The following is a 23,451-nucleotide window of genomic DNA, read 5'->3' as shown; positions in this document are numbered from 1 at the left end:
ACCTTCCTCCTGATGTGCTAGTTTTACAGAAGCAATTCCGGGTCATATTTTTTATAGATGCCAGACACACATCCTTCATTATGACCTCATAAACAGACTTGTTTTTCAGGGTATAAATGGACAAACAGGAACTCGGGATTAATGAAAACCACTTTGCAAACACTTCTTAAAATGTAACGTTGCACCAACTCTGTTAGAATAAATTAAGTGATAAATGAGATGAACTATATACTACAATACCAGCCATAAATTCAATTACATTTAGCATACACTCTTAGAATAAAACATTCTATTTAAAATCTTAAAGGTTTCTGTCAGCTGCTTCATAGGTGTTCCCATGATCATTTTACAGATCGATTTAGTTATAATTAATTCATTTTTGTTTTAATTAGTTACATTTTATCAATTAAACAGCTCATAAACATACTTTATCACTAAAAATAAATTGAAATAATCCATTAAACATGAAAACATTATGCAATCGGTTTAGTAATTTCTCTCTATTGAACCGTTTTGGCATTGAGTCAAGAACCCTGGTATAGATCTCCATTGAACCTATTGCATGAAGAGTATGGCATGAGTGTGTTTTATATTATGACCTCAAAGTGAGGTGAACATACACACACACACATGTACCGGTTTTCTGCACACACACGTGACTGGCATGCTCTCCAGAGCCTTCCCCTCTGTTACAAAAGTGTAGTGAAAAAAAAAAAGAAACACATTGTGTACCAGAGGCCCTATGAGTAAGGCAGCTGCCATATTTTGTTGTGATAAATAAATATTTTGCTATTGCTCCACTGAAATGACATTGAAAAAAAAATGCTAAAGCCAGGCCATCTGCCCTCCTCCCAAGGTCTTATGGGAATTGGACAACCTTGGGTTCAAAACTGGACCCTCCAGGCTTGTCACATCTGAGGGGACGAATGATTGGAGCTTCACAAGACAGTAATCTCCAAAACAAGAGTAAAGACAGCTTAGTAAAATGCTGATTTAAGATTAACATTTGCCTATTCTACAGGATCTTCAGATGCATCACATCTGTGTAAGTGTATTTGCATGAAGAGAGATGAAAGATTTTGATGGATAAGTTGTCCATGTGTGAAGCACTGAGATTGAGCTATTCAGTATATTGCTGTCATTTTGTGCATAAAATATGTATATAATATATAGAGTTAATTGGTCTATTAAGGATTCGATGTTTTGCAAATTTAAGAAACATTTAAAGTGCATTCTCATGGTCAAAGAAATACTTTAAAAATCACCAAAAACATGATTGGGATTTAATTAGTTAAAACCTTTAATGAAGAATGCTTTATTGTATATAGTACAAAACTGTGCAAAAGAATAATAGTATGAATAAATAATAAATCAATCTCTGAACATCAACCATAGTTTGGTATACAGTATGTGTTGGCCCATTTGTGTTAAGAGAAACAATATGAATACACTGAAGAGAAATGCATTTGTCTTGTATGACACACCCTTCTAGCACAATTTTTTTATTACAATTAACAATTGACCTTATAATAATTTGTACTTTAGCTCCCCAGTGTTTACATTGATCCTTTACATATAAGTATCAGTTCTTCTTGACAGTATTTTATATGCACATTTTATTGAAGCCGCACAATATCTTGACTGAATATCTTATCAGTATCAATGAAAAAATAAACAAAAGCAAATCAATATCCTACAGTAGCATCCATGTTACAAGTATAAAGACCTCAATGCAGATATGTGGGACTTTCATGATTAAATTCAAATGCATGGTGAAATCTTGTCACAATGAAAAGTCATGCAACGTTTAGAATAGATCTCAAACTCAAAGAGGTGATACGAGGATATCAGCAGATGCCACTCAACGGGTGGTTATGAGGGCATTAATAGGCACCTGTGGCCTAATGGTTGGGGATTTAGGCTGATAATAAAAACATTTTGATTACATGATTCATATCCACAAGGTGTCTTTAAGAAGACACTTAACCTCAAGTTGATCCATGGAGATTGAAAAAACTGGCAGGTTAGGTGTCAGCTGTTACTAGCTGGTCTAAGGTGGATCTTGGACCAGCAACAAACCAGCTATCAGCTATTTTTATATGGAACATTATAGCTACGCCAGCAAATAACCAGCTTGCTAATGCTCAGATAGCTTAATGGGCCTGTAATAAATTCAGTAGCTCCATGTAAATTGGGCTATGATCAGTAAGATAAGTAATTAGGTTTGTTTGACTATTTCCTCATTGAGTTTCCCCCCATTTACAGTGTTTTCATTCACAGTTGTTTTGGGCGCAGTGTTCAAATGAGCGGATATGAGCAGCTGATACGCACGACTTCTAAACTTCTGGTCTCTCACACCATATATAATAACATTCCAGCAACTGTTCGTGGTCAAAATCCAAAAGGCAAAAAAGGAAAAAGTGCACCATTCGTTTCCCAACACATTTCCAACTACAAACACAGCGATGGGAGTGAAAGAAGCCGTGAAAGCCAACGTCAGAGTGCCTATAGTCTTGGCAGCCTTGATATCGGAGAAGGTTGGTTTGGTTGCGCTTTGACTCTCTGTCTCTGCGAGATGTTTCCTTCTTTTTGAATGCTGGCGGATTGTGGTGAGCGATATGATATTGATGACAACAGTACCTCCGAGCAGCGTAAAGTCAAAAGCAGGGAAGAGTAAGAGAATCTTCCAAGCCTGGGATGGGAATTCTGCGCTTCCCAACGCGTAATTGCACATGCGGCTGCAAGGATTGTATTCCAGCGCGATTGCATTGCTGAAAACCATTGGAGATATTGCCAGGAAAAAACTGCCCATCCAGGAAAAAACTATTAGTATGCTTGTTCTTTTTTTAGTTATGACAGATTCCTTGTGCAGTGGCTTTAAAACGGCAATGCTCCTTTCAATGGTAAGGAGAAAAATGGTTGTAATGGAGACTAAAGTGCATCCCGCAAACACAGGTCCGATGAAACTGCACGGGTGGAAAGGTGTGGTTTGGGAATTGCGCGCTGTCCACTCCGGCATTGAATTGTAGATCATGAGGGATATTTCAGCGTAAACCGAAACGGGTACCACAAACATTCCCACAGCCAGGTCTGCCACGGCCAGTGAGGCTTTTAAGTAACCCTGTGGAGTGTGGAAGTGTTTAGTTCCAACGATCACTGCTAATGTCAAGATGTTTCCGAAGAGTATGGCAAGTATCAGTGATATCATGAAGACCACCATGAGTATCTTATTGGTACAGACACTGCAGTTTGCGAGCTCTGGCATCCTTGTTCAGCTGCGCGTAAAAATCCTGTCAGTAGCACAGTGGTATTTCTCCTCTTGGCTCGGAGGCAAGGCACGGCAACCTGCGCATGGTGCTGTGTCCAAATTGAGAAATTCACTCCTGCCAAGAGCAATGATATAATGATGAATATAACGTTATGAAAAAAATGGCCACACTTTTCATGAAGGGGATATTTATTCCACAAAAATGGTGCATTTTTAAGGCCCTCTTGGTGTAGTAATAATGGACATTGTGAATGAAAGACAAATAGTGTTCTCTCAATGTTGTTTTTGGATCTTAGTAGCCTACATTTAACGTCTGGTTGAAGAAGTTACGGATCAGATGCATCAACCCTATTGTAACTAGCCCAAATAATTTTAATATTTGTCTGATAGAATGTTTAAAATAAAATTACGTTAAAACCAGCTTTTTAAAATGGAAAATCTACCCATTTGTCGAAATGAGCCAAAGACGCTCACAAAATTTACACTGGGAAAAAACACTAAACACGATTAGAGTAAATATATAAATAAAATAGGCTAGATATGATCAGTAGTGCATATAGCATTATAACAGCTGATGTGAACATACCTTAAAACGAAAATCCAACTTCTCGTCGTCTTTCAGCACATTTGAGAATAATCTGTAGGAGTCCGGAATATTCTTTCAAGACTTTTTTTTTCTCACAATTTAGGCTATAAGCAACCCCACCAAAAAAACTTAGCCCTAGTTTTGCATTTTGATAAATGGGCAAATGTCCTCTGCAATCCCTTTTCTGACTGCTCTTTACATTCGGCGTGTGCACGAACAGCGTTGATCGCGTGCAGTAATGCCAGTCTGACGCGCACTGCTGCAGTCACTGGATTCCCCAATGGCTATTGTTTACTTTTCCCACAATTAGCCTACTATGCGGCATAAGCAGCTATAAAATGATCAATCATCACGAGTAATCAACCAGTGACTCAGTTATTAGAGCACCACGCTATAGCCAAAATAAACTGTCACTGACGGGGTGTGGAAGAACATCATTTAATTCCAACTAAATGCAATGAACAAAGTGACACCTAAGATACATGATACAACAAAAATAAACGTTTTATTATGGAATTGTCTGTATCCTTATTAAGACAGGGGTGTATACCTTTGTGTGCAAACATGGCACCTGGGGGCAGCAGAGAGTTTCAATGCAAATTGCATTTCAATATTAAAGGTGGATCAAATGAGAACCCTACATTATCTTAAGAACTAAATATGCCATCTGATCTTTTAAATATAGTTCAAACTTTTTATTGGTATTTTTTAATTCTTATGGTTAAATATACATTCAACAGATTCATTTCTGACCAAACAGTGAAGCAATATAAACTAGCCTACTGCATTAAACATGTTTAATTAATATGAATGTATAAAATATGTTAATGTATTAATATATACATATTATATCATCAATATTAATTAATATAATATAATTAATGATATCAATAAGATATTTATATTAATTTATAATATAAAGTTAAACATAGGCTAGCCATTTCTTCAGATCACACCAGAAATAACATGCAACCTTGACAACAATAAAAATGAAAAGTTAAAATCTTTAAAACAAACAGAGCTGTGCAATGTCCTCAACAGTCAGGCTGCTCCATGACGTCCAAACTGCTGTCAGCGTTATAATCAGCAAAGCAGTTACAGTTTCAGTGAGGTACGGGTATCACGTATAGATGACAATGCTATTCTCTGCAGAAACAAGAAATACAGTGAATGGCCTTAATATAGATGTGCTGAATCACCAGCGGCCACTTCCCTCACACAACACAGGAAAACATTCTTGGGATTCTTTGGTACTATGAAAACAGAGGCATACTTGCTGCCACTTTTTGTGTTTACTAGACTAAAGTACTTAGTCCACACTTATGCACCACAATATAATATACATTTATGCTCTTCAGTCTTTTTGAGAAAAAAATGCAAAGAGAAAATAGTTCATGTTTACATATTTACAGGTCTTTACATGTAGCCTAATTAAATAAAGGTGGGTCTGGTTGCTATTATCCTTTAGAAAAAAACGGCCTGAAGACAATAGAATAGTTGCAAAACACTGCAAAATATAGCATTACTCATTTAATGATGGAAATAAGAATACTTTGTTGTTGTGTTTGTTGTTTTGCATAGTCACATACATGTCAACTTACCCGAGAAAGACCATGTCTGCAAACCTAAATAAAAAATAGTCATTGTCGTCCTAAATCAATAGCCCAGTTGTAAAACTATAGATTATTAATTTTTTATTTTTATCAATTGGGACTACTTTTACTACTCAGCTTGGTTATTGATTACCAAACACTAACCCACATGAGGCACTTATACATCTGCGGTTTATTCCTAAGAAACATAGGCTAAGTAAATGTTTATAGCGAGAAAGAAAATTGAACGGAACTACAGAAACACTCGACTAAGTTAAATACAAGGATCAGTATTTATCCAGATTAGTCCCTGCCCCTTCTCCCACACCACCCCGACCCGGAGTCACGCTAGTGACGTTTACATTCCCTGCTCCTGCCCTCTCAGCCATATTGAAACGGCAGTTTCCGTCTTTCCGACTTTGGCTGCCCGGGAAGGTGGCAGAAGAACTTCAAACTAACGCTTCTTGAATTTGGAATTTAAATATTTTGGTCGTTGGAAAACTTACCGGAGATTGTGGCTTTGCGTCTACAGCCGTTGATCAGTTGCTTTGAGGTAAGTGCGTGCGTGCCTAAACTTACGAAGCGCTCGCAAATAGTCTAGTTTCAATTCGCGCCTGTCAGAGCAAGTTGTAGTTGTTGAACTCCAACTTGTTTACCATGGTTACTTTTTATTATTTCGGCTGCAGTAGTCTTGGTGAAATGTGTTTCAGTCAGGTAAGTTTGAAAGATTTTGGACGAGGTCAAGGAACTGTTCGTGCGGAATGGGACAATCCATGCGCCTTGTTAGCTTGTAGCATGCTAACGTGTGGGAAAACTTTGTCAACGGCGAAATGTAAAAATAAATTGACAACATCACCATAGGTGGCTGTTTGAATATGTTTCTCTAATTTATAGCTCATTATATAGTCAGTCAATACTAAAGTCTGTGAGAGTTGCTAGTCTTCTGGTTGAGCTGTCAGTGTGTCAAAACAAGTAACGTTAACGTTACAGTAAGTAAAAAAGTTTTAAATGGAATTAACGTTATATGACAAAGTACCTTCATTCAACCTTCAGGGTTTTGACGATGCCGAGACACCAGAATTTTTACTATTATCCTCGCCTGTGTGACAGCTGGTTATCGGTGAGTCATCGAAACTAGTGAAAACCAACCACCCAACTCCGTTCCTGGCTTAAACAGCATGATAGCAGTCATGTTGTGATTTTTTGCAGTAGAGGCAGTATGAAACTTTTAATTAGTTGCTGTAAAACCATGAATTAAGGAAGCAGTCCTGGACTGATTTTGCTGCTTTTTTGTTTTTGCTTCACAATAAGAATACTTGTACATGGTTTTCTTATGACCACACACTGAGCATTCATTTTAGTTTTTTTTTTTCAAACGAGACCTTAGAAATGTTTTATATATTCTGTAGTGAAAGTTTCGCTTCTGCATTCATATGGCTGTTTGATTCACACCTGCTTTTTATTTTATTTTAACAAGGCCACTTTTGGGTTCTTTTTGAGAATATGGATAAGTGTGAATTAAACCACTTTTCTAGTAAATTTTAAGTACTTTTGGCCAATAAGGATAGTCTCTCTCTCTCTCTCTCTCTCTCTCTCTCTCTCTCTCTCTCTCTCTCTCTCTATATATATATATATATATATATATATATATATATATATATATATATATATATATATATTCGTTTTTTTCTTCAGCAAAAAAATGTAAATGTAAAAGCTATGTATTCTGAAGAAGAGGATGAGTCAACCATTCATAATGCTCTAAATGAATCTTACCACAAATAATAATATGATTTTGTACTTCCAAGGAACAGCCTGTGCTTATTGCAAGTCTGTCTTAGTTGTCAAAGTAGAGGTTGTTGAAATGGTGCTGCTAACTTCATGTCTGTATGTAATAATAATGGGTACAGGTATGGCAGTGTCAGCAAGACAGACAGAAAGGTCAAATTGAAAAGTTGTTTAGTGTAATGAAACAAAAGCTACTTAAGTGATTTTTGTTTTGTTATATCTATATGCTAAAGAAAAGTTTGTCCTATTAAGATGTCTTAACTAAGGGTAAACATGGCCATATATTCTTGAAACTATCAGTTAGCAGGAATTCATAGTACAAGGTTTAAATGTGTACATGCTCAAATGTCTGTCAGTGACCTGTTTGATCCCCTCTGTCTGGATAGCTGTGCACACAGTTTAAGGTAGATTTTCATAGAGATTAAATGGTTGTCAAAGCAGCGCTTGGAGCCTAAATTCAAGACTCTACTCTGCACAACATCACTATTGCATTACAGTTCTTTTTTTAAACAATTATGAACTGATCCACCAAAAACAATTTGGTTTAATTTAAAAGCATATGTGAGACAAAACATTACAGATACAGTCAAGTTTCATGCGTGTGCAACATTGGGAAAATGGCACGAAGAGGGTGCATTTATTGTATTTATATTGTAATAAGTAAAAAAAAGACCAATGTTAATCTTTTTTTGGTTATAGGAACGTTTGGTTGCATAATAATGTTTTTGGAGCTTCAGTAAGTGATAATTAATAATTTGCTTTTGTCCCCACCTTATTGTTGGTATCAACATCTAGGCCTATAGAACAGCCATTAAAGCTGCAGTAGTGAGTTTTGAGAAAACGTTGACTTAGCCTGAAAATTTGAACAAGCACAACTTACAGGTCCCACCCCCTTGCTCTCTGCTGCGCTACAGCCCTCCCTCCACAGCTCGTCCTCCACAGCGGAGCCTGTCGTGAACACGCAGGCTAGCAAACAGTGCCACCGATAACAGCGGATAAAAAGTTATATGGCACATATACTAATAGGGACTAAACGTCAATAATATGCTTTACATTGACTATGGCCTGCCCATACTTTGACTACAAACTTGGCCCTCAAATCATTATGTATTTTGCAATAGCCTACATGTAACTTTATAACGTTGCACTCTTTCTATAAGTTATAAATAGCTAGTAAGATAACATTAATATAACAGTAAATAACGTTACAGTATGTAAGTAATTATTCTAGCGATATATAATGCTAGATAAGGTGCTAGTACATTATTTCAGCAACATGACAAGCCAGTGAATTAGCAGGTTTCAATTGTTGCTTAGCAGAGTGCGTGACATTTTATCTACATGTTATGCGGCTAGAGTTTTGACACCGAGTCAATGGGCTCTGTGTAATTCTTTCTTTTTCGCTTGTTTATCGTCATCAGTCTTTTTCCTTTTACCTCTTTGTTTTATGAGCAGGTGTCACTCGAGAATTGGCAGTTTAGGTTGTTTCTCCGTCATAAGCACAGCTTCAGCACGCCGGCAATCTTGAGTTTGAACGTCGGCTCGCGCTGTGCAAGAGAGGGGTGTGATCAGCGCGTACACGAGCGTGATTGACACTGCTAAGACACTCCTCCTGGCTCTGATTGGTTGTTTCTGACCGGGAGCGTGTATTTCTTGTAAATGGCAAATGGCAGTCCCATGGACCACTGGGAGGAGCCAGAGGAGCTTGATTTTTACACAGATTATCTGTCTCATATTCTACTGTCAGGACATAATGACAGTTTTAGCAAATACATTTTTTCAAATGTTACCTACAGCAGCTTTAAAGAATTTGGAATTGAATTGAATCACAAGGTGCCTAAAGATTCCCAGTCCCACCCCTCAGGATGCCATCAAAACAACTTTAACAGATTCTAGACACAAAAAGTGTCTGTTGCTTAGACCTAATCCATTCATAGAAGAGATCCAGTGGTGATTAGTAGGAAATTGGCTTATGTCTTCAACGTAACCAAGTCCTTGGAAATAGTGATTGACCTAGTTTCTGAACACAGCTTATTCAAATGCAGACAGTGCATGTTGGGCAAGATTCCAAAACACTCCAATAAACCTTGTATAAGCCGCAAAAGGATGTGTGAGAAGTTCTGAGAACTTTACCCTCGTGTAGCCTGAACATGTTGTTTGGTGAGAAGTAATCTGTGGCTTATTACCAAGCAAGTTGTTGGAGTTATTACACTAAGCAACACATGCTTTATACAACAGGTTTCATTTGCAGGGATATTTTCCAGCTAACGGACATGTGAACTTGAATTTAGTGTAAAGTCACTGATTTCATGTACCTAGATTGTCTGTGCTGAGTGATTTTATGATGCTGGATGATGGTTTAACATTGTTAGCAGGTTGTCAATTGTACCGGTACCAGTTGGTACTAGGGATGTGACGGTGAGGATATTTTCCCACCGGTTAATCGACGTGTGAGGCGGGGGCTTTTAAATCGCTAATTTAAAGGCAAACGTAAAATGCGCGCGTTTGCACGGGCATTCATAATGGTGCGGGTGTGTTTTGTTGTTGTGCCCTGAATTGGCACTAATTTGAAAACTAAACTAACATGTGCACGGCCGCACATGTCAACGGGAGCGGAGCGAGCAGAACAGAGCGAGAATTTTTCCATAGGAATAAACTGAAAACGTTCGCTCTGTTCTGCTTGCTCCACTCCCGTTGACACATGTGGCCGTGAACATTTTTCGTTTTCAAATTAGCGCCAATTCGGGGCGGATTACTTGAATGGCTAGTTCATTAGCCTATTACTCTTAATAAAAAACACAACAAAACAGTGCAATGACAAATTCGCTTAAATAGGAGCTTTTACATTTCCCTTTGACACCAAATATTCTGCAGTCACCTTGTCAGTCAGCTCCTGTTGCTGATCTGTGCGGCGAGTCTCGTTCGGCTCACGATTTATTAAAGCTGCCGTCGGCAACATTTTTTTGATCATATTCAGTGAAATCGACACTATAATCCGACAGAACAACATAAATAAAGTGGTTTTAGAAAAAAACCCGAGCTTTTAACTCCACCTGGAGCATGTTATTTGTTTTACAAAAATCCACAGCTCCCAGATCATCGGGTCCAATCAGCGCAGCGGGGTGTGAGATCTGACTGTCAATCACAGATTGGGCACACGCCACCCCTCGCGCACGTTACAATCACATGCTCACGCCAGAAGTTCGCGCAGTAACGAAGAGTGATGGCGGCTGTATCTCGCTTTCAAAACACTAACAAATCAAGTAAGCTCATTTAGAGTATAAATGACGTTAGCAATTGCAATCTATCGGTAGATTAGCCAGGGCAGCATACCTCCAAATACTCCATGGTGTGGATGGATGCTGATGAGATGGGCGCGTTCACAGATAACCTGGTGCACACGCACTGACGAGCACGAACGCGGTGGGAGGGTATCCCTTGATAGTGGGGGAGGGCAATGAGAGTTGTAAACATTCAGAATTTTGCCTAAGTCCACTCAATCTGCCAGACTTGCCGACTGCAGCTTTAAGCAGACATGTTCAGTTTAATAGTGTCTGTTCTCTAACTGAACTTAATGATTGATTTTATAAAAAAAATAAAATAAAATCGACGGAGTGGGAAACCTGAACACCGGTAACACCGACTATCGTAGCAAGCCTAGTTGGTACTAAAGAAAAGTTGAGGGTACTAGCTAGTAGCTAGGGGGTGTAACGATATTCAAACCGAACCGAAAAATCGCGATACACCACCCACGGTACGTATCGCAATACTCTCATGATGTACCGAATGCTGCCCTGCCCTGCCCTGCCCGCAGCCCAGCCCAGCCCTAGCCCATTGTTGAGGTTGACCTCACTTTACCTTATGTCACAAAACTAATTTTTCTTCCTTTGATTAAATAGTAATTAGGGGTGTAACGTACACATATTCGTCCCGTGAATTTCGTATATTTGGTACCCACTGATAGACGGTCTTCGCAAACAGGTTTTTATTTACATTACAGTTTGTTTGTTTTTTCAAGCGTTGAGCATTGTAGCCAATCATATCTGTTAATTCAACAGTTTTTGCTCCGGTACCGAAATTGGTACAGAGAACCGCAAATTTTACTGGTATTGGTACAGAGACTACTGAAATTTTGGTACGGTGACAACTAGGGATGGGCATTTTTCAAAAATATTGCATTCGAATATTCGGGCTCATAAAAATCGAATATTCGTTTGTTTAAATGACGTTTAACGAAAAAGACGTTATTTTTTAAGGTTTTTTTTTTTAACGTTTTTGTCACCATTTCTGAACAAGCTTACAATTAGGCAATATACACAACAAGCTTACAATATATGTTAACGTTTTCTTTTAGTTGAAAACATTAAACAGTAGGCCTATGTGTAAACAAAAAATATAAAAAACAAAAGCATTAATAAAAGAATGCTCAAGCAGCGCGAACGGGAAAAAAACGCCTAATAAAGCAGATTGCGCCAGATATCGTACAGAACGTACACACACTCGAGTCAGCATATGATTATCGTGTTTATATTGTTTCACGTTTATATTGAGAAAAACAATATCCACATGCAGGGGCGCCGCCAGCAATTTATGCTCGAGTGAGAAAAGACGCTTTGCTGACAGACGCTTCAGAGACACAAAGATAACGGTGTTCTAAGTTTCTAACAGCACTTTGCGTTTTCTGTTCTTAAACCGGTCTCCCTTAACGAAACTTAAAGGAAGTATATGTCTCAAAATCATTTTGCTATAAGATAAGTTATCTCGGATCACGCGGTGTCCAGCTGCGCTTTACCTGCCGTCGTGATGCAGTGATGGACAGCTATCTTTCCTCATTCGACTGTTTGGATTTCATGTGATTTCTCATTGTGGTGATGATATTATAACTCAGATTAATTAATTAATTTGATCAAAAGTAATTCCATTTAGTAAGATCATTTTCAAGTAATTCCAAACTTTGAGAGGCAGACGACAACATTATGTGATCAAATACACACAACTTGTTAACACACTCCACAGCGCCACCCAGTGCATTTAATTATAATTGCGAGTTAGTGCTTGGGATTTATCATGGATTCACTGCATTTTGGCCAGCAAAGCAACGTAGTAAAATTCGAATAGTATTTTATTTTTCGATTAATAATTACAGATCGAATATTCGAAAATTTGAATATTCGTGCACATCCCTAACTAGTTAGCAGTAATAAAGCAAGAGAACCATGCATTGACTTTTTAACCTATACTGCAGAATACGGCTGTCGCTTTTGTGAAAAATTCTGTTTGATTTTTTGAGACATAAGTGTTCATTGAATCGATTGTAAAATCGATTTTCCATGTCTAAAGACGTTTCCATTTTCAACGCCAAATATAGGCCAATCCACGGACAACTAACAAGCATTAGGACGAACGTAAAGAGGGTGCCTGAGACGCACAAGTCAGCAATATTTCTGATGATTTATTGGCGGGAAGATTCGTGCATAATGACAAACAGGAGTGCAACATTCTCGAAAAACAATAAGCAGAGTGGACTGCCATAACATCAATAAAAAACATTACTGCAGGCTTCAACTCACGATTGCACAGTTTGCATAATACTTTGTCCTTCATAGTTTGATCTACAGTCCAAAACCCGAAGTGCTTCCATATCGAACTCCTCAAGTTATTAGGGGTTATCACTCGTCTGTCATGTCGCACAGGTTGATCGCCGTTGAGCAGCCGATTGAAACTATAGGCGCGTACAATTGATGGGAATTTTCTTTTTTAGCTTTCGCAACGCCTACTGAACTTTTGGAATTCTTTATTTTCTTTTTCTGCTTGTTTGTGAGTTTTGTTACATCTATCTTTTTTATTTGTTTAATTCGTTTAAAATTAATAGTGTACATATTTGGTTAAAATCGATTCCCTATTTTCGTTTTCGAAACTTGTGTTGGTTGGTCCGATCGATTGGGCAATCGATTTTCGAGCGTAAAGTGACAGCCCTATTGCAGAATGCAAAGTGCTTTTAATTCTATTTTTACTAATTTCTGCTTTCTTTATCTGTTAAGCCTGAGTCCCCAATGTTATGATCTTATCTCATGTTTTACTTGTGTGTTATTTAGGTATGTTGATGTGACAGGATGTATGGTTAGTCTTTGTGTGTGTATGCTGAATGTCTGTATATTTGAACAGGCTTAATCTAATTTTGTGGGCTCAAAAGTTTGCGTAGCCTAGCTCAGAAATAGTTCTCTTTGAAGATCTTGTTTGTGTCTTGAGCTGATGGAGAAACCGAAAGATCTGAAGTAGTTAAGGTTTTAACAGATAAAAATATTCTGTGGTGTAGCAGCCTGTGAATAGTTCTGCTGTACTTCCTTAATATCTTAACTTACTGAAAGGCACTATGTTGGCATCATTTAACTGTTTAATTTGCCCAGAATGGTTTATTGGCTGCTTTAGGGTCAGGCATTTACTGCACAAAACTGCTGATTTACAGGTGCGTTTGACAGGTTTGTTGAGTTATAGTGCTCTGAGACGAATCCAGAAGTACAGGCACACAAGCCATTACGTTATTTTTTTGTCTGCAGCACCGACTTCTAATTGAAACCTGGTTTGGGTCGCTTATAACGTACATTTAAGAGCACATGTAGAGACACATGATTTTGCAGACAGAATTGTAAAATCCAGTCATAAAAGAAATTTAATGTATAATGCGAAATGTCACAGAATCTGGCAAAATTAGGAAGAATAAATCAAAATTAGTGCTGTACAATGAATTAAATCATGATATAGACTAGTGTCTGTGAATAATAAACGGCAAAAGACTGCTATTTAAATATAAAGTATGCATGTTCTGCACATCTCTGTGTGAATGAGTAGCACAGTTTCGTGTACATACTCAAGCACACGTGATGCTTCTGGTGTTTTCAGTACACCAACCCGCCAAAATAAAAGTTTGGTTCAAAGTAATAATATTAATTCAATTTATGAAAACATTATTTTTAAGGAATATCACACTTTTCCATCCACATTTTAACTTAAACAGTAAACCTCTGTAGTGCAACACTTTGTTTGCCAAAAAATTTAATTAATTGTTACATTTTCAATTGATTACAATTTAAAAGTTTAATTAATGCATTTATTTGATTAAAGCCAACAAAAGATAAACTTTAAGAGCTCCCAGTTTTCCGTGAAAATAAAATTGATGGTTTAATGTTTGAGGGATATTAAAACAGTTGTACTGTAAATGTTAGTATTACAATTTTAGTTGTGCTGTAAAATAAAATTATAATATTTTTTCTTTAATACACTTTTTTATTTTTCAGTAAAATATTACAGTAGTGATATTTCTTATTTTCTTATATTTTTATGTAGTAATAATAATAATCCTAAAAATCCCAATAATCCAAAATGTTGGGCCAAATTGTGTTTTTAAATCACATTTTGAATTGCAAATGCATTTTTTTAATTTAATTTCTTTCTTTTCTTTCTTTATTTATTTATAAAGCACATTTAAAAACAACCATGGGTTGACCAAAGTCCTGTACATAAAATAAATAAAAAATTTACAAAGGGATAAAATACAACTTCATAACATATTTTAGACTAACAATCTGTTCGAGGTAATAGGATCTAAGCATAGATTCAAAAACAAAAAGAGACGGTGCTCTTCGGATGGCTACAGGGAGCCTGTTCCAGAGTGTTGGACCAGCAATAGAAAAAGCTCGATCACCACAGTGTTTTAATCTGGACCTAGGGATGGACAGCATTCTTAAATGTCCCGATCCGAGTGGTTGCGAAGATTTGTGTGAATGCACCATCTCGGCCAGATAGACTGGTGCGAAATTATGTAATGATTTAAAAACCAGGCTTTGAATTCCACTCTAAATTTTACAGGCACCCATTGCAAGGAGATCAAGATAGGGATGATGTGCTGAAACTTAGGTGAGCTAGTCAGAAGCCTGGCCGATGCATTTTGGACCATTTGTAATCGCTTCATATAGATGACCGATTAATCCCATAATAGAGAATTGCAATAGTCTAAGCGGGAAGTGATGAATGCATGGAATCCTTTTAAAAAAAAATTTTAAGATAAAAAACCGATTTGACTTTAGCTAGGCGACGTAGATGGAAAAAACACAACGTAACTACCACATTTATATGCTTATCAAACTTAAGACTAGAATCAAATCGAAAGCCTTTTTTGCACATGGGGTGACCCATTAGGTTAGGTAACCAAGGTCATAAATACTGACATTAAAAGCATCACTAGGCCCAAACAGAATCACTTCAGTTTTGACTTCACTTAATGTCAAGAAATTATTTGTTAACAATAATTTAAGTTCCTGAATACAATCAATCAGAGCTCCCGTTGCATGTTTATCATTAGGTTGTAAAGGGAGATACAACTGAGCATCATCAGCATATAAATTAAAAGAAATCCCATATTTATGAAAGATTAAATCCAGGGGCAGCAAATATATCATGAACAGAATTGGAGCAAGAATGGAACCCTGAGGGACACCACAAGTCAAAGGAGCAGTGGAGGATGTGTGTTGTCCAATACGAACAGAAATCTTAGAGTCACTTAAGAAGGCCCGGAACCATTCGGTGATACCTCTGAGGCCAATACAATTTTTTAAACGAGAGATGAGTGTATTATGGTCTACCATATCAAAGTCAGAGCTGAGATCAAGTATGACCAAAGCAACAGCATTTCCGTCATCTGTAGCCAATAGGATGTCATTTGAGACTTTCATTAGAGCAGATTCAGTACTATGTAATTTTCTGAAACCAGATTGAAAAGTTTCATAAATATGGTTTGTACTAAGAAAGGCCTGTAATTAGGGGTGGGCGCTATACCGGTATGAACGTGAATACCGGTATTATGTTGTGCCATGATATGGATTTTGCGATACCGAGGATACCGTATTCATAAATTCAAATTTTGCAGTTATATTGTTTTGTTCAATTTGGTAGCCTACTCCTTACAACTGTTAACACTAATGACGATACAGAACCGAATACGCTGTTTAAGGAAATGGCTGATTTGGCGCTTCATACGCGTGAAGTTGCTGAGGTGATTAACCGCTGTCCTGTGACGCGTTCAATGAAGGACCGTAACGTAGAACACATCGCTAGTGCGAAGCGGCTGTTCATAAAGGATGCATCTTTTTCGGTGGAATGGGAAATAACAAGGTAATGAGACGCAAGTTTGACTTTTAGCTTGAGCGCAGCATTTTTAGAATGCCGTTTCATTTGCGAGACGCGGGTGCAACACCAAAACAAGTTCGTCAAGCACAAAAAAACGTTAAAGTTCTAGGCTACTGTATGTTTGAGATGTCATGTTTTCATGAAGGTTGAAAGGCTGAAAGCTGCTATTATTATCTTTGTTTTTACAAAACATTTACTGCTAATAATATTATCCACGTGGAGACATTTCCCCGCAATGTAACGTTAGGCTATGAATAACAGGACACGACACACACATAAGCGCGCGCATACACACGACACACACATAAGCGCGCGCATACACACACACTGGTCCACTATCTTTGTGGGGACTCTCCATAGATGTAATGGGTTTTATACTGTACGAACTGTAGGCCTTTATTCTGTCTCCTTACACTAATGAATTAGTTTGTATGAAAATTTTCATTGTTTTTTTCTTGTATACTTTTAAGTTCTATTTATTTGGTGCTTTGTTCAATCTCAAACCATTATTTTATTTTTATTATTAAGATGTCTGCACAAGAGTTAACTGTAATCTGTGCAAACATTAAACTTAAATTAAACGTCTCGCTTTGGTCTACACTGGAAGTGTTCTGCTCGCTCTGCTAAAGCTAAACTATAATTACTAAAACTGAAACTAAATAAAATAAAAACTATATAGAAATGTGTTTGCAAAATAAAAACTAACAAAACCATTAATGAAACTAGCTAAAACTAAACTGAAATTTAAAGCAAAATTGAAAACGATATTAAAATAAAAACTAATTTAAAAAAGCAAAACTATAACAACAGATATTCCCGGAGACAGAGCACACCCGAAGACGGCTCTTACTCAGAAATCAATAAAGTCTTCATTCGCTGCCGGTTCTCATTATAACAAGACGAGCAAAAAGTGGAAAGACATAACAAGTGCATTCAGGCCTACCTCATGTTGCACGTTTGCACTTTTTGAGGAAAAAAAAATGGCACAATAAAAAAACAAAACATTTCAGGTCTATGTCCAATGAAATGCCTCACCTTTTTCTAGTTATCTACTGTTAAAATACATATTTTGCCTGTAATTTAACTAAGGTGTACTAAAATGTGATTCCAATTTTTTTTCTCATATCACGATAAAATATCGATATCGTCCGGACAGTGAAAAATATCGTGATATGAATTTTTGCTCATATCGCCCACCCCTACCTGTAATTGAAATAACACTTTCTCCAAAATTTGGGCCATAAAAGGTAGGTTAAAGATTTGTCTAAAATTTGCTTAGACAGATGTATCTGAATTTGGGGCGTTTGACATTGGAGTAATTGTTGCATGTTTAAGGCTATCAGAGACCATTCTAGTGCTCAAACTCAACTTTACAAAAAATAGCACATCTGCACCAACAGTATTTACAACTTGCTTTAAAAAGTGAGCAGGCATGACATCAAGAGGACAGACAGTGGGTCTTCATTTTTTTTTTTTTTTACGTATGTCTGTCATCCTTGAATATCATCCTTGAGAATAGTATTTGCTGCATATGATGCATCTGGTCTTGGGAACTGTCCTTTATATGATCATTAGTGATGCACCGAAATGAAAATTCTGGGCCAAAACAATGATAATTCAGGATGAACTTGGCCTAAAACAAACTGTATTTAAATTATTATTCTTTTTTTGTAGAATTGCACAATATTAAACTTCTTAATTAATTTAACTAATTTCAGCTACACCGAAATGTACATTTTAATTGTAACAGTTTAACAAAAAAAAACAAAAAAATGCTATTTCACATAAAGCAGTTTTTATAATAACTTTTTGATAATAGAATTGTTTACTCCAATGAGATATAAACATTGATTGGCTTTTGACCGCGAGTGACCTGCCATTCCGTATTAAATAGTGCTAAAATTAGATTTATTCTTTAAATTTTATGATAAAATCGACATCATTTGAAAGTTGAAACTTTTTCATATTAAAAGTAACAAAGCATATTGTGATTTTTGATGACAGGCGTGCTACAAAATATTAAGTGAAGTTTTGTTCACGCATCAACAGAAAACAGAACAGACAAAAAGATCCATCTTGAGATTTAAGAATCCATATCGGTATTGATTAACATCAAGAAATCGATAATGTCAACCTACCCTTAGAGTCCACACAGCTACACTGTTGTAGTGTTGTGTGTGCAAATCGCAAAATAGATGCTGAATAGTCAAAATATGCCACCAGAAAGCGCTAATTAAACGTCAAACCGAAAATTGCTGTTCCGGCTGAATTTTTGATAGCTGAAATTTCGGTGCATCCCCAATGATCATTAAATCATTTGACTTGATTCTCATGAGATGGCTGTCTATACCAGGGGTTTTCAATTAAAGTTCCAAGAGGTTCGGTCTCTATATTTCCTTCCCTGCGGTGGCCCAGACAATACTTTTTTTTGGAACCGTTATACATTTCCATCGAGGAAGCCATAGTACTTTGTAAAAGAAAACAAAATCTAAATAGTCATCAAAGAGTATCTTGGGCCCAGAGAGACAAAACAACATAAACTACTAAAAACAAACAATACATAATCTAAAAATCTAAATCATGAGGATAAAACAAAGTGAACTAGTAGCCTAGTAATGTAAAAGTATTTTTGTCTTTCCTTGCCGTCTCTAAAAATGTTTCCAAATTCTAACATTGTTAATTATGAAATGCTAAAAGAAATTCTAAAGACGCCACACGTTAACTTGTCTCAAACCTGGTTTAGTTAAATGGTCCGAGTCATCTGTATAACAGATACAAATAATTGTATTAGCTGCATTCTCGTTTTCTGCAGTGTTTTAGTGAAAGTATTAGTCTAGCAGGTGAAATAGGTTGGCATTTTTTGTAACCTGTTTTTTTTTGGGGTCTATTTTTGCCCAATTTTTCACCCGCTGGGCAAACATCGTACACCCGATCGCTTACAAAAGATGTATCATTCCTCTCCTCAATAATACGCACGATTTGACGTCTCATTCATGGGTCTATGACAAACAGGACTAGTGCAGGAAACTATTGCAAAAACAAAATAGCAAAAGTTACATCGTTATGAGCCTAAAATGTGTTATTTGTAGGGCTGGGTAAAAAATATCGATTTCTCGATATTAATCGATTCTTATTTTTACGAACCGATATCGATTCTTAAATCTCAAGAATCGATTAGTCATCCTGTTTTCATTTGACGAATGAATGGAACATTGTAGCGCGCATCCAATAAATCGCAATAATCTTTGTGCTTTGTTACTACTGATACTAAATAAAGTCTCAAATTTTAAATTACGTCCATTTTCTTACGAAATTCAAAAACATACCGTTTTGGCGCTGTGGCGTGAGATCGCTCTGGCTCAGCTCAGCTCAAGAGAAGCAGCAGCACGGAGCGCACATGATCTCCTCTTCTGCCTTAATAATACCAGTTACAGCGCGAAATAAACATGAATGAGCATCTGAAAGTGTGTTAAAAGATAGAGTACAACTTATCGAAATCCGTTTCATGTCACATGGAATCGCTCAATCAGTGTTTCAACTGTGGAAAGACGTTACTAAAACAGCTTGTAAACAATGTCATGTAACCAAACCATATGTGACCATAAACTCGTTAGTCAGCTAGAAAAAATTAACTCTATAGAGGAGCATTTTGCTAAATATATGCACCGTATTACATATTCATTATAATTTCTAATGTTCTTCAATATTTAATGCATGTTTGAATAAATCTGGCAAGTTTTTATGACCGCCACCATTTAAATGTTTATATTTCATATAACTTTATTATTATAAAAATAAATAAAAGTGTAATTTAAGTGTTTTTTTACCTTCAATATTATAGTAGGCTAATGAAGCCTATAGGCTACAACTGACTCCCATAGTTTAGGCCTACAGCATTAGTTAAGAGATTTGTTTTCCTTGAGAAAATTTGCCATGAATTGTACCTGATATACAAAATAATCAATATTGAATCGATTCGAATCGGAATCAAATCGAATTGCAAGCTTGTGAATCGAAATCGAATCGAATTGTGAAATTTGTGTCAATACCCAGCCCTAGTTATTTGCCTGTTTTTCACCAATAAAGAGTGGTTGTACCATGTCAGTGACCTTTCCATTAGATTCCTGGTGTCAGAATTATATTAAAAAGTGGGTTAATTTGTATGTTGTGTGGTTTTTCGCCCCTAGCGCTGACATCACTTCAAGATGGCCGCCAAACGAACCCCATGGGACATTAATTGACCTCGGCAACATCAACCATTCTTAACTGGACACCATTAGGGTCCCAAAAAAACAGGTTACAAAAAAATCCCAAACGGGTACATGGGAACCTATTTCTCCTGCTAGACTATATCTATTTTGCTGCTCATTGTGTTTCTGCTTCTGTTGTTAAAATAACCACGTCATCTGCAGCTCTAAATGTGGCGCTTTACGTTTTTAGCGAGGGAGAGAGAGAGGCAATGCACGCGGAGTGGAAAGGGCTTGAATGAAGCACTTTTGGCTCTAGATGATAATATTAAAGATATAGCTCCGGAAGATCATTACCATAAACAACCTTGAGTGCTTGTGGTGTTAACCACTCCGTTGTTTTGACGCGCTGCACACTTTAATCTGTCATTTTAAATGGCGCAATTATGTCCACCCGACATTTGAATTACACTGGTCCATGCGATAACAAATTTATCCAAACAGCTGGCAGCAGACATTGTGAGTTGGAGGGATTCTTTGGCTTTTTAAATGTAAACCCATCTTTATTTTGGAAATAGTATTGTTTTGTAAGTAAGACTTATTTGAACATTTTACTACTATTTCTCAAGGTTTTAGGTTTTGTGCTTTTTTGTTGGCCTTGGAGGCACATAGTTTCCAAATAGCAGCTCTGTCATAAATTCCAGCTTTATGAAGCGCTTGATAATGCAGTTTTTGTTTGTATAGTTTTTAGGCTGTTTTTTTCTTGTCTTGTGGCATTTTATTATTTATCTGTAAAAGTGTCTGTGTCTATACCAGTCACAACCGTGTCCTAGGTGTGATGCAATAAAACATTCGACATTTTCGATCACTTGGTTTCTATTTCGTTGTGCTTGGTAGCCCCACTTAAAGTGAAATATCACTGGATGAAAATCCCACGCTGCATGTATATTAAACATAAAAAATGTTTGCATTGGCATGTTGCATCATCCAGCATTTTCACTTTGTAATGTACAAAAACACTTTAATCATGTCACATTAGCAATAGTATGGCCAATAATATGCTGATGGTTTTAATCAGCAATCATCTTATAAATATCAGTGCGTCTATATTTATTATGTAAGGCTATTAGTGTTTTTTTTTTTATGAATCATTTTATTGCTGTTAGTATGCACCAGACGTGCTTGGATAAACATGGAAACTAAGCACGTCATTAATTAATTGGTGTAGTCTGAGCTTTCAGCTGTCCGAGCTGTTAGAATGTAATCTTCTTTTACCACCTCTTTCATCGCATTCCCATATGTCACCTTCCTGATACATACCTGCTAATATGTGTCATTTCATCCTCAACACACCATTGTGATTTGCCACTAAGGTGAGAGTACTGTCTCACAGCACTCATAATCACATAAATCTGCGTCAAGAAAGCAGTTAATGCCTATTAGAGACCATTTGTGCTTTGTTTTTCCTGTTGATTGGTGTGATTGACAGCTCCTGCTTTCCTCCGGCAGATGGACTATCAAGTTGCTTGGCTTCTGGAGGGCCAGGTGCTGGCTGTTAGACCTGCAAAATTAGCGTTCTGCAGAGAAAGAAAGAGGTCTGGTCCGCACCTGCTGCTCCTCTCCCACCTGCAGCTGTCTCTGATCTCACATACAAAAGTCTGAAAGTGCCAAGATGCGCTTTTCCACATAGCAGCTGATGTACTGCAAGGCGACTGTGTGAAATGGAGGAAAAACACATGACAAACACTATATTTGTGTAACAGTTATTATAACTAACATGACTACAACAAATAAAAATCAGCAAGGACACATTCAATTGTTAAAAAGGGTCAGTAAACCTAATTTTATATATTGCACATATTTGATTGGACATAGCTTGATAAACATTCTCTTTGGTTCCTGGCTGTTGAATGATAAATGAGCTTTTTGCAGGGTTTGTGAACTGAGTGAAATAGATGCTGTGGCTAATGCTTTAGTGAGTCATAGCAGAGAGAGTCTAATTATGGAGACACCCATCCATCAGCCTTTGTCATGAAGGCTGGCAGAATTAGGATGACATCTCTCTACATGGCCTGCATGTCCAGAGTAAGCCTTCCAGGCTTCTCTTCCAGATCAGATTCACTTAGTCATTGCCAGCAGGACATCGAAGCAAATTCGGTCAGGGACTTAATCGACAGACTCGTATGTTTCAGCAATGGAAATAAGCATTTGAGCAATCTAGTGAAGCAGACTGTAAATATGCCTGTTTCTCTTTTGTGCTTTGAGAGGCTACAGTGATTCAATTCTCTGATATACTTAAAGCAAAATCGAAGAACGAATTGGTGTGATGTCATTTTGAACAAAACACGCCAAAACAAAGGAGTTTTTTTTTTTGGAGTTTGTTTTGCGAGTTCAGAGCAGTTTGCCAAAGCACACTTTCCAGAAAAGTGATAGTTTTGCTGCGAGTATGTCGAGGCCTTAATATGCACTTTCAAGCTTGTTTGTATTAATTGATCTTTGCAAAAAGTGCAATACATTCAAATTTAGTGTTAATAATATTATAGGCCTAACAGCTTGGCCAATAACTGCCCACTCAAAACAGGAGACCATCTGACTGACATGTAAAACAACCCAGGTGGGTTTTTTTTTTTAACTTGATGTTAAATAGTATTAGATATCTAAAAATATAGAGCGTATAGTGTCTTACACAAATGGTATGTTGTTCATCTGAGGATTTGACATTGGAACGTGCCTTTTTTTTGTGCAGTATGCATTTCTGTTGCAGTTTTTCAGAGGCTGATTTCAGGTCAAATTAGGCTTTACACAGCAATTCTCATTCCTGATATGTTATTATTTCTTTGTATATGT

At 37.0% G+C, this 23,451-nt stretch overlaps 2 protein-coding genes across 3 annotated transcripts in view; one reads left to right on the top strand and one right to left on the bottom strand.

The window, feature by feature from the left end:
- plekhf2 (pleckstrin homology domain containing, family F (with FYVE domain) member 2) overlaps positions 1-23,451 on the top strand; it is a 218,134-nt gene that overhangs the window by 186,808 nt on the left and 7,875 nt on the right. Inside the window, exon 1 of one of the 2 annotated variants that reach the window (XM_056257161.1) lies at positions 5,803-5,999. The exons of the other annotated variant lie outside the window; for it this stretch is intronic. The gene's annotated coding sequence lies outside the window, so the exon portion shown is untranslated. Of the gene's footprint in view, positions 1-5,802; positions 6,000-23,451 lie in introns of those variants that run through there. 2 annotated transcript variants of the gene reach the window in all.
- LOC130089673 (beta-2 adrenergic receptor) lies at positions 2,194-3,952 on the bottom strand. Its single transcript, XM_056257135.1, has 2 exons — positions 3,855-3,952; positions 2,194-3,383 (listed from the first exon to the last, which is right to left on the bottom strand). The coding sequence occupies exon 2, from the start codon at positions 3,263-3,265 to the stop codon at positions 2,219-2,221; it is 1,047 nt and encodes a 348-aa protein (XP_056113110.1). The 5' UTR covers positions 3,266-3,383; positions 3,855-3,952; the 3' UTR covers positions 2,194-2,218.

Source organism: Rhinichthys klamathensis, unplaced genomic scaffold (genome assembly GCF_029890125.1).
Source record: "Rhinichthys klamathensis goyatoka isolate OS25496 unplaced genomic scaffold, OSU_Roscu_1.1 h1tg000006l_1, whole genome shotgun sequence".
Lineage (NCBI taxonomy): Eukaryota > Metazoa > Chordata > Actinopteri > Cypriniformes > Leuciscidae > Rhinichthys > Rhinichthys klamathensis.
Note: the sequence above shows the minus strand (reverse complement) of the source record. Positions and strands in the feature narration are given on the sequence as shown.

Bases quoted from the DNA above. Each gene is read 5' to 3' on its own strand.
- LOC130089673 (XM_056257135.1), bottom strand. From the start codon at position 3,265: ATGCCAGAGCTCGCAAACTGCAGTGTCTGTACCAATAAGATACTCATG.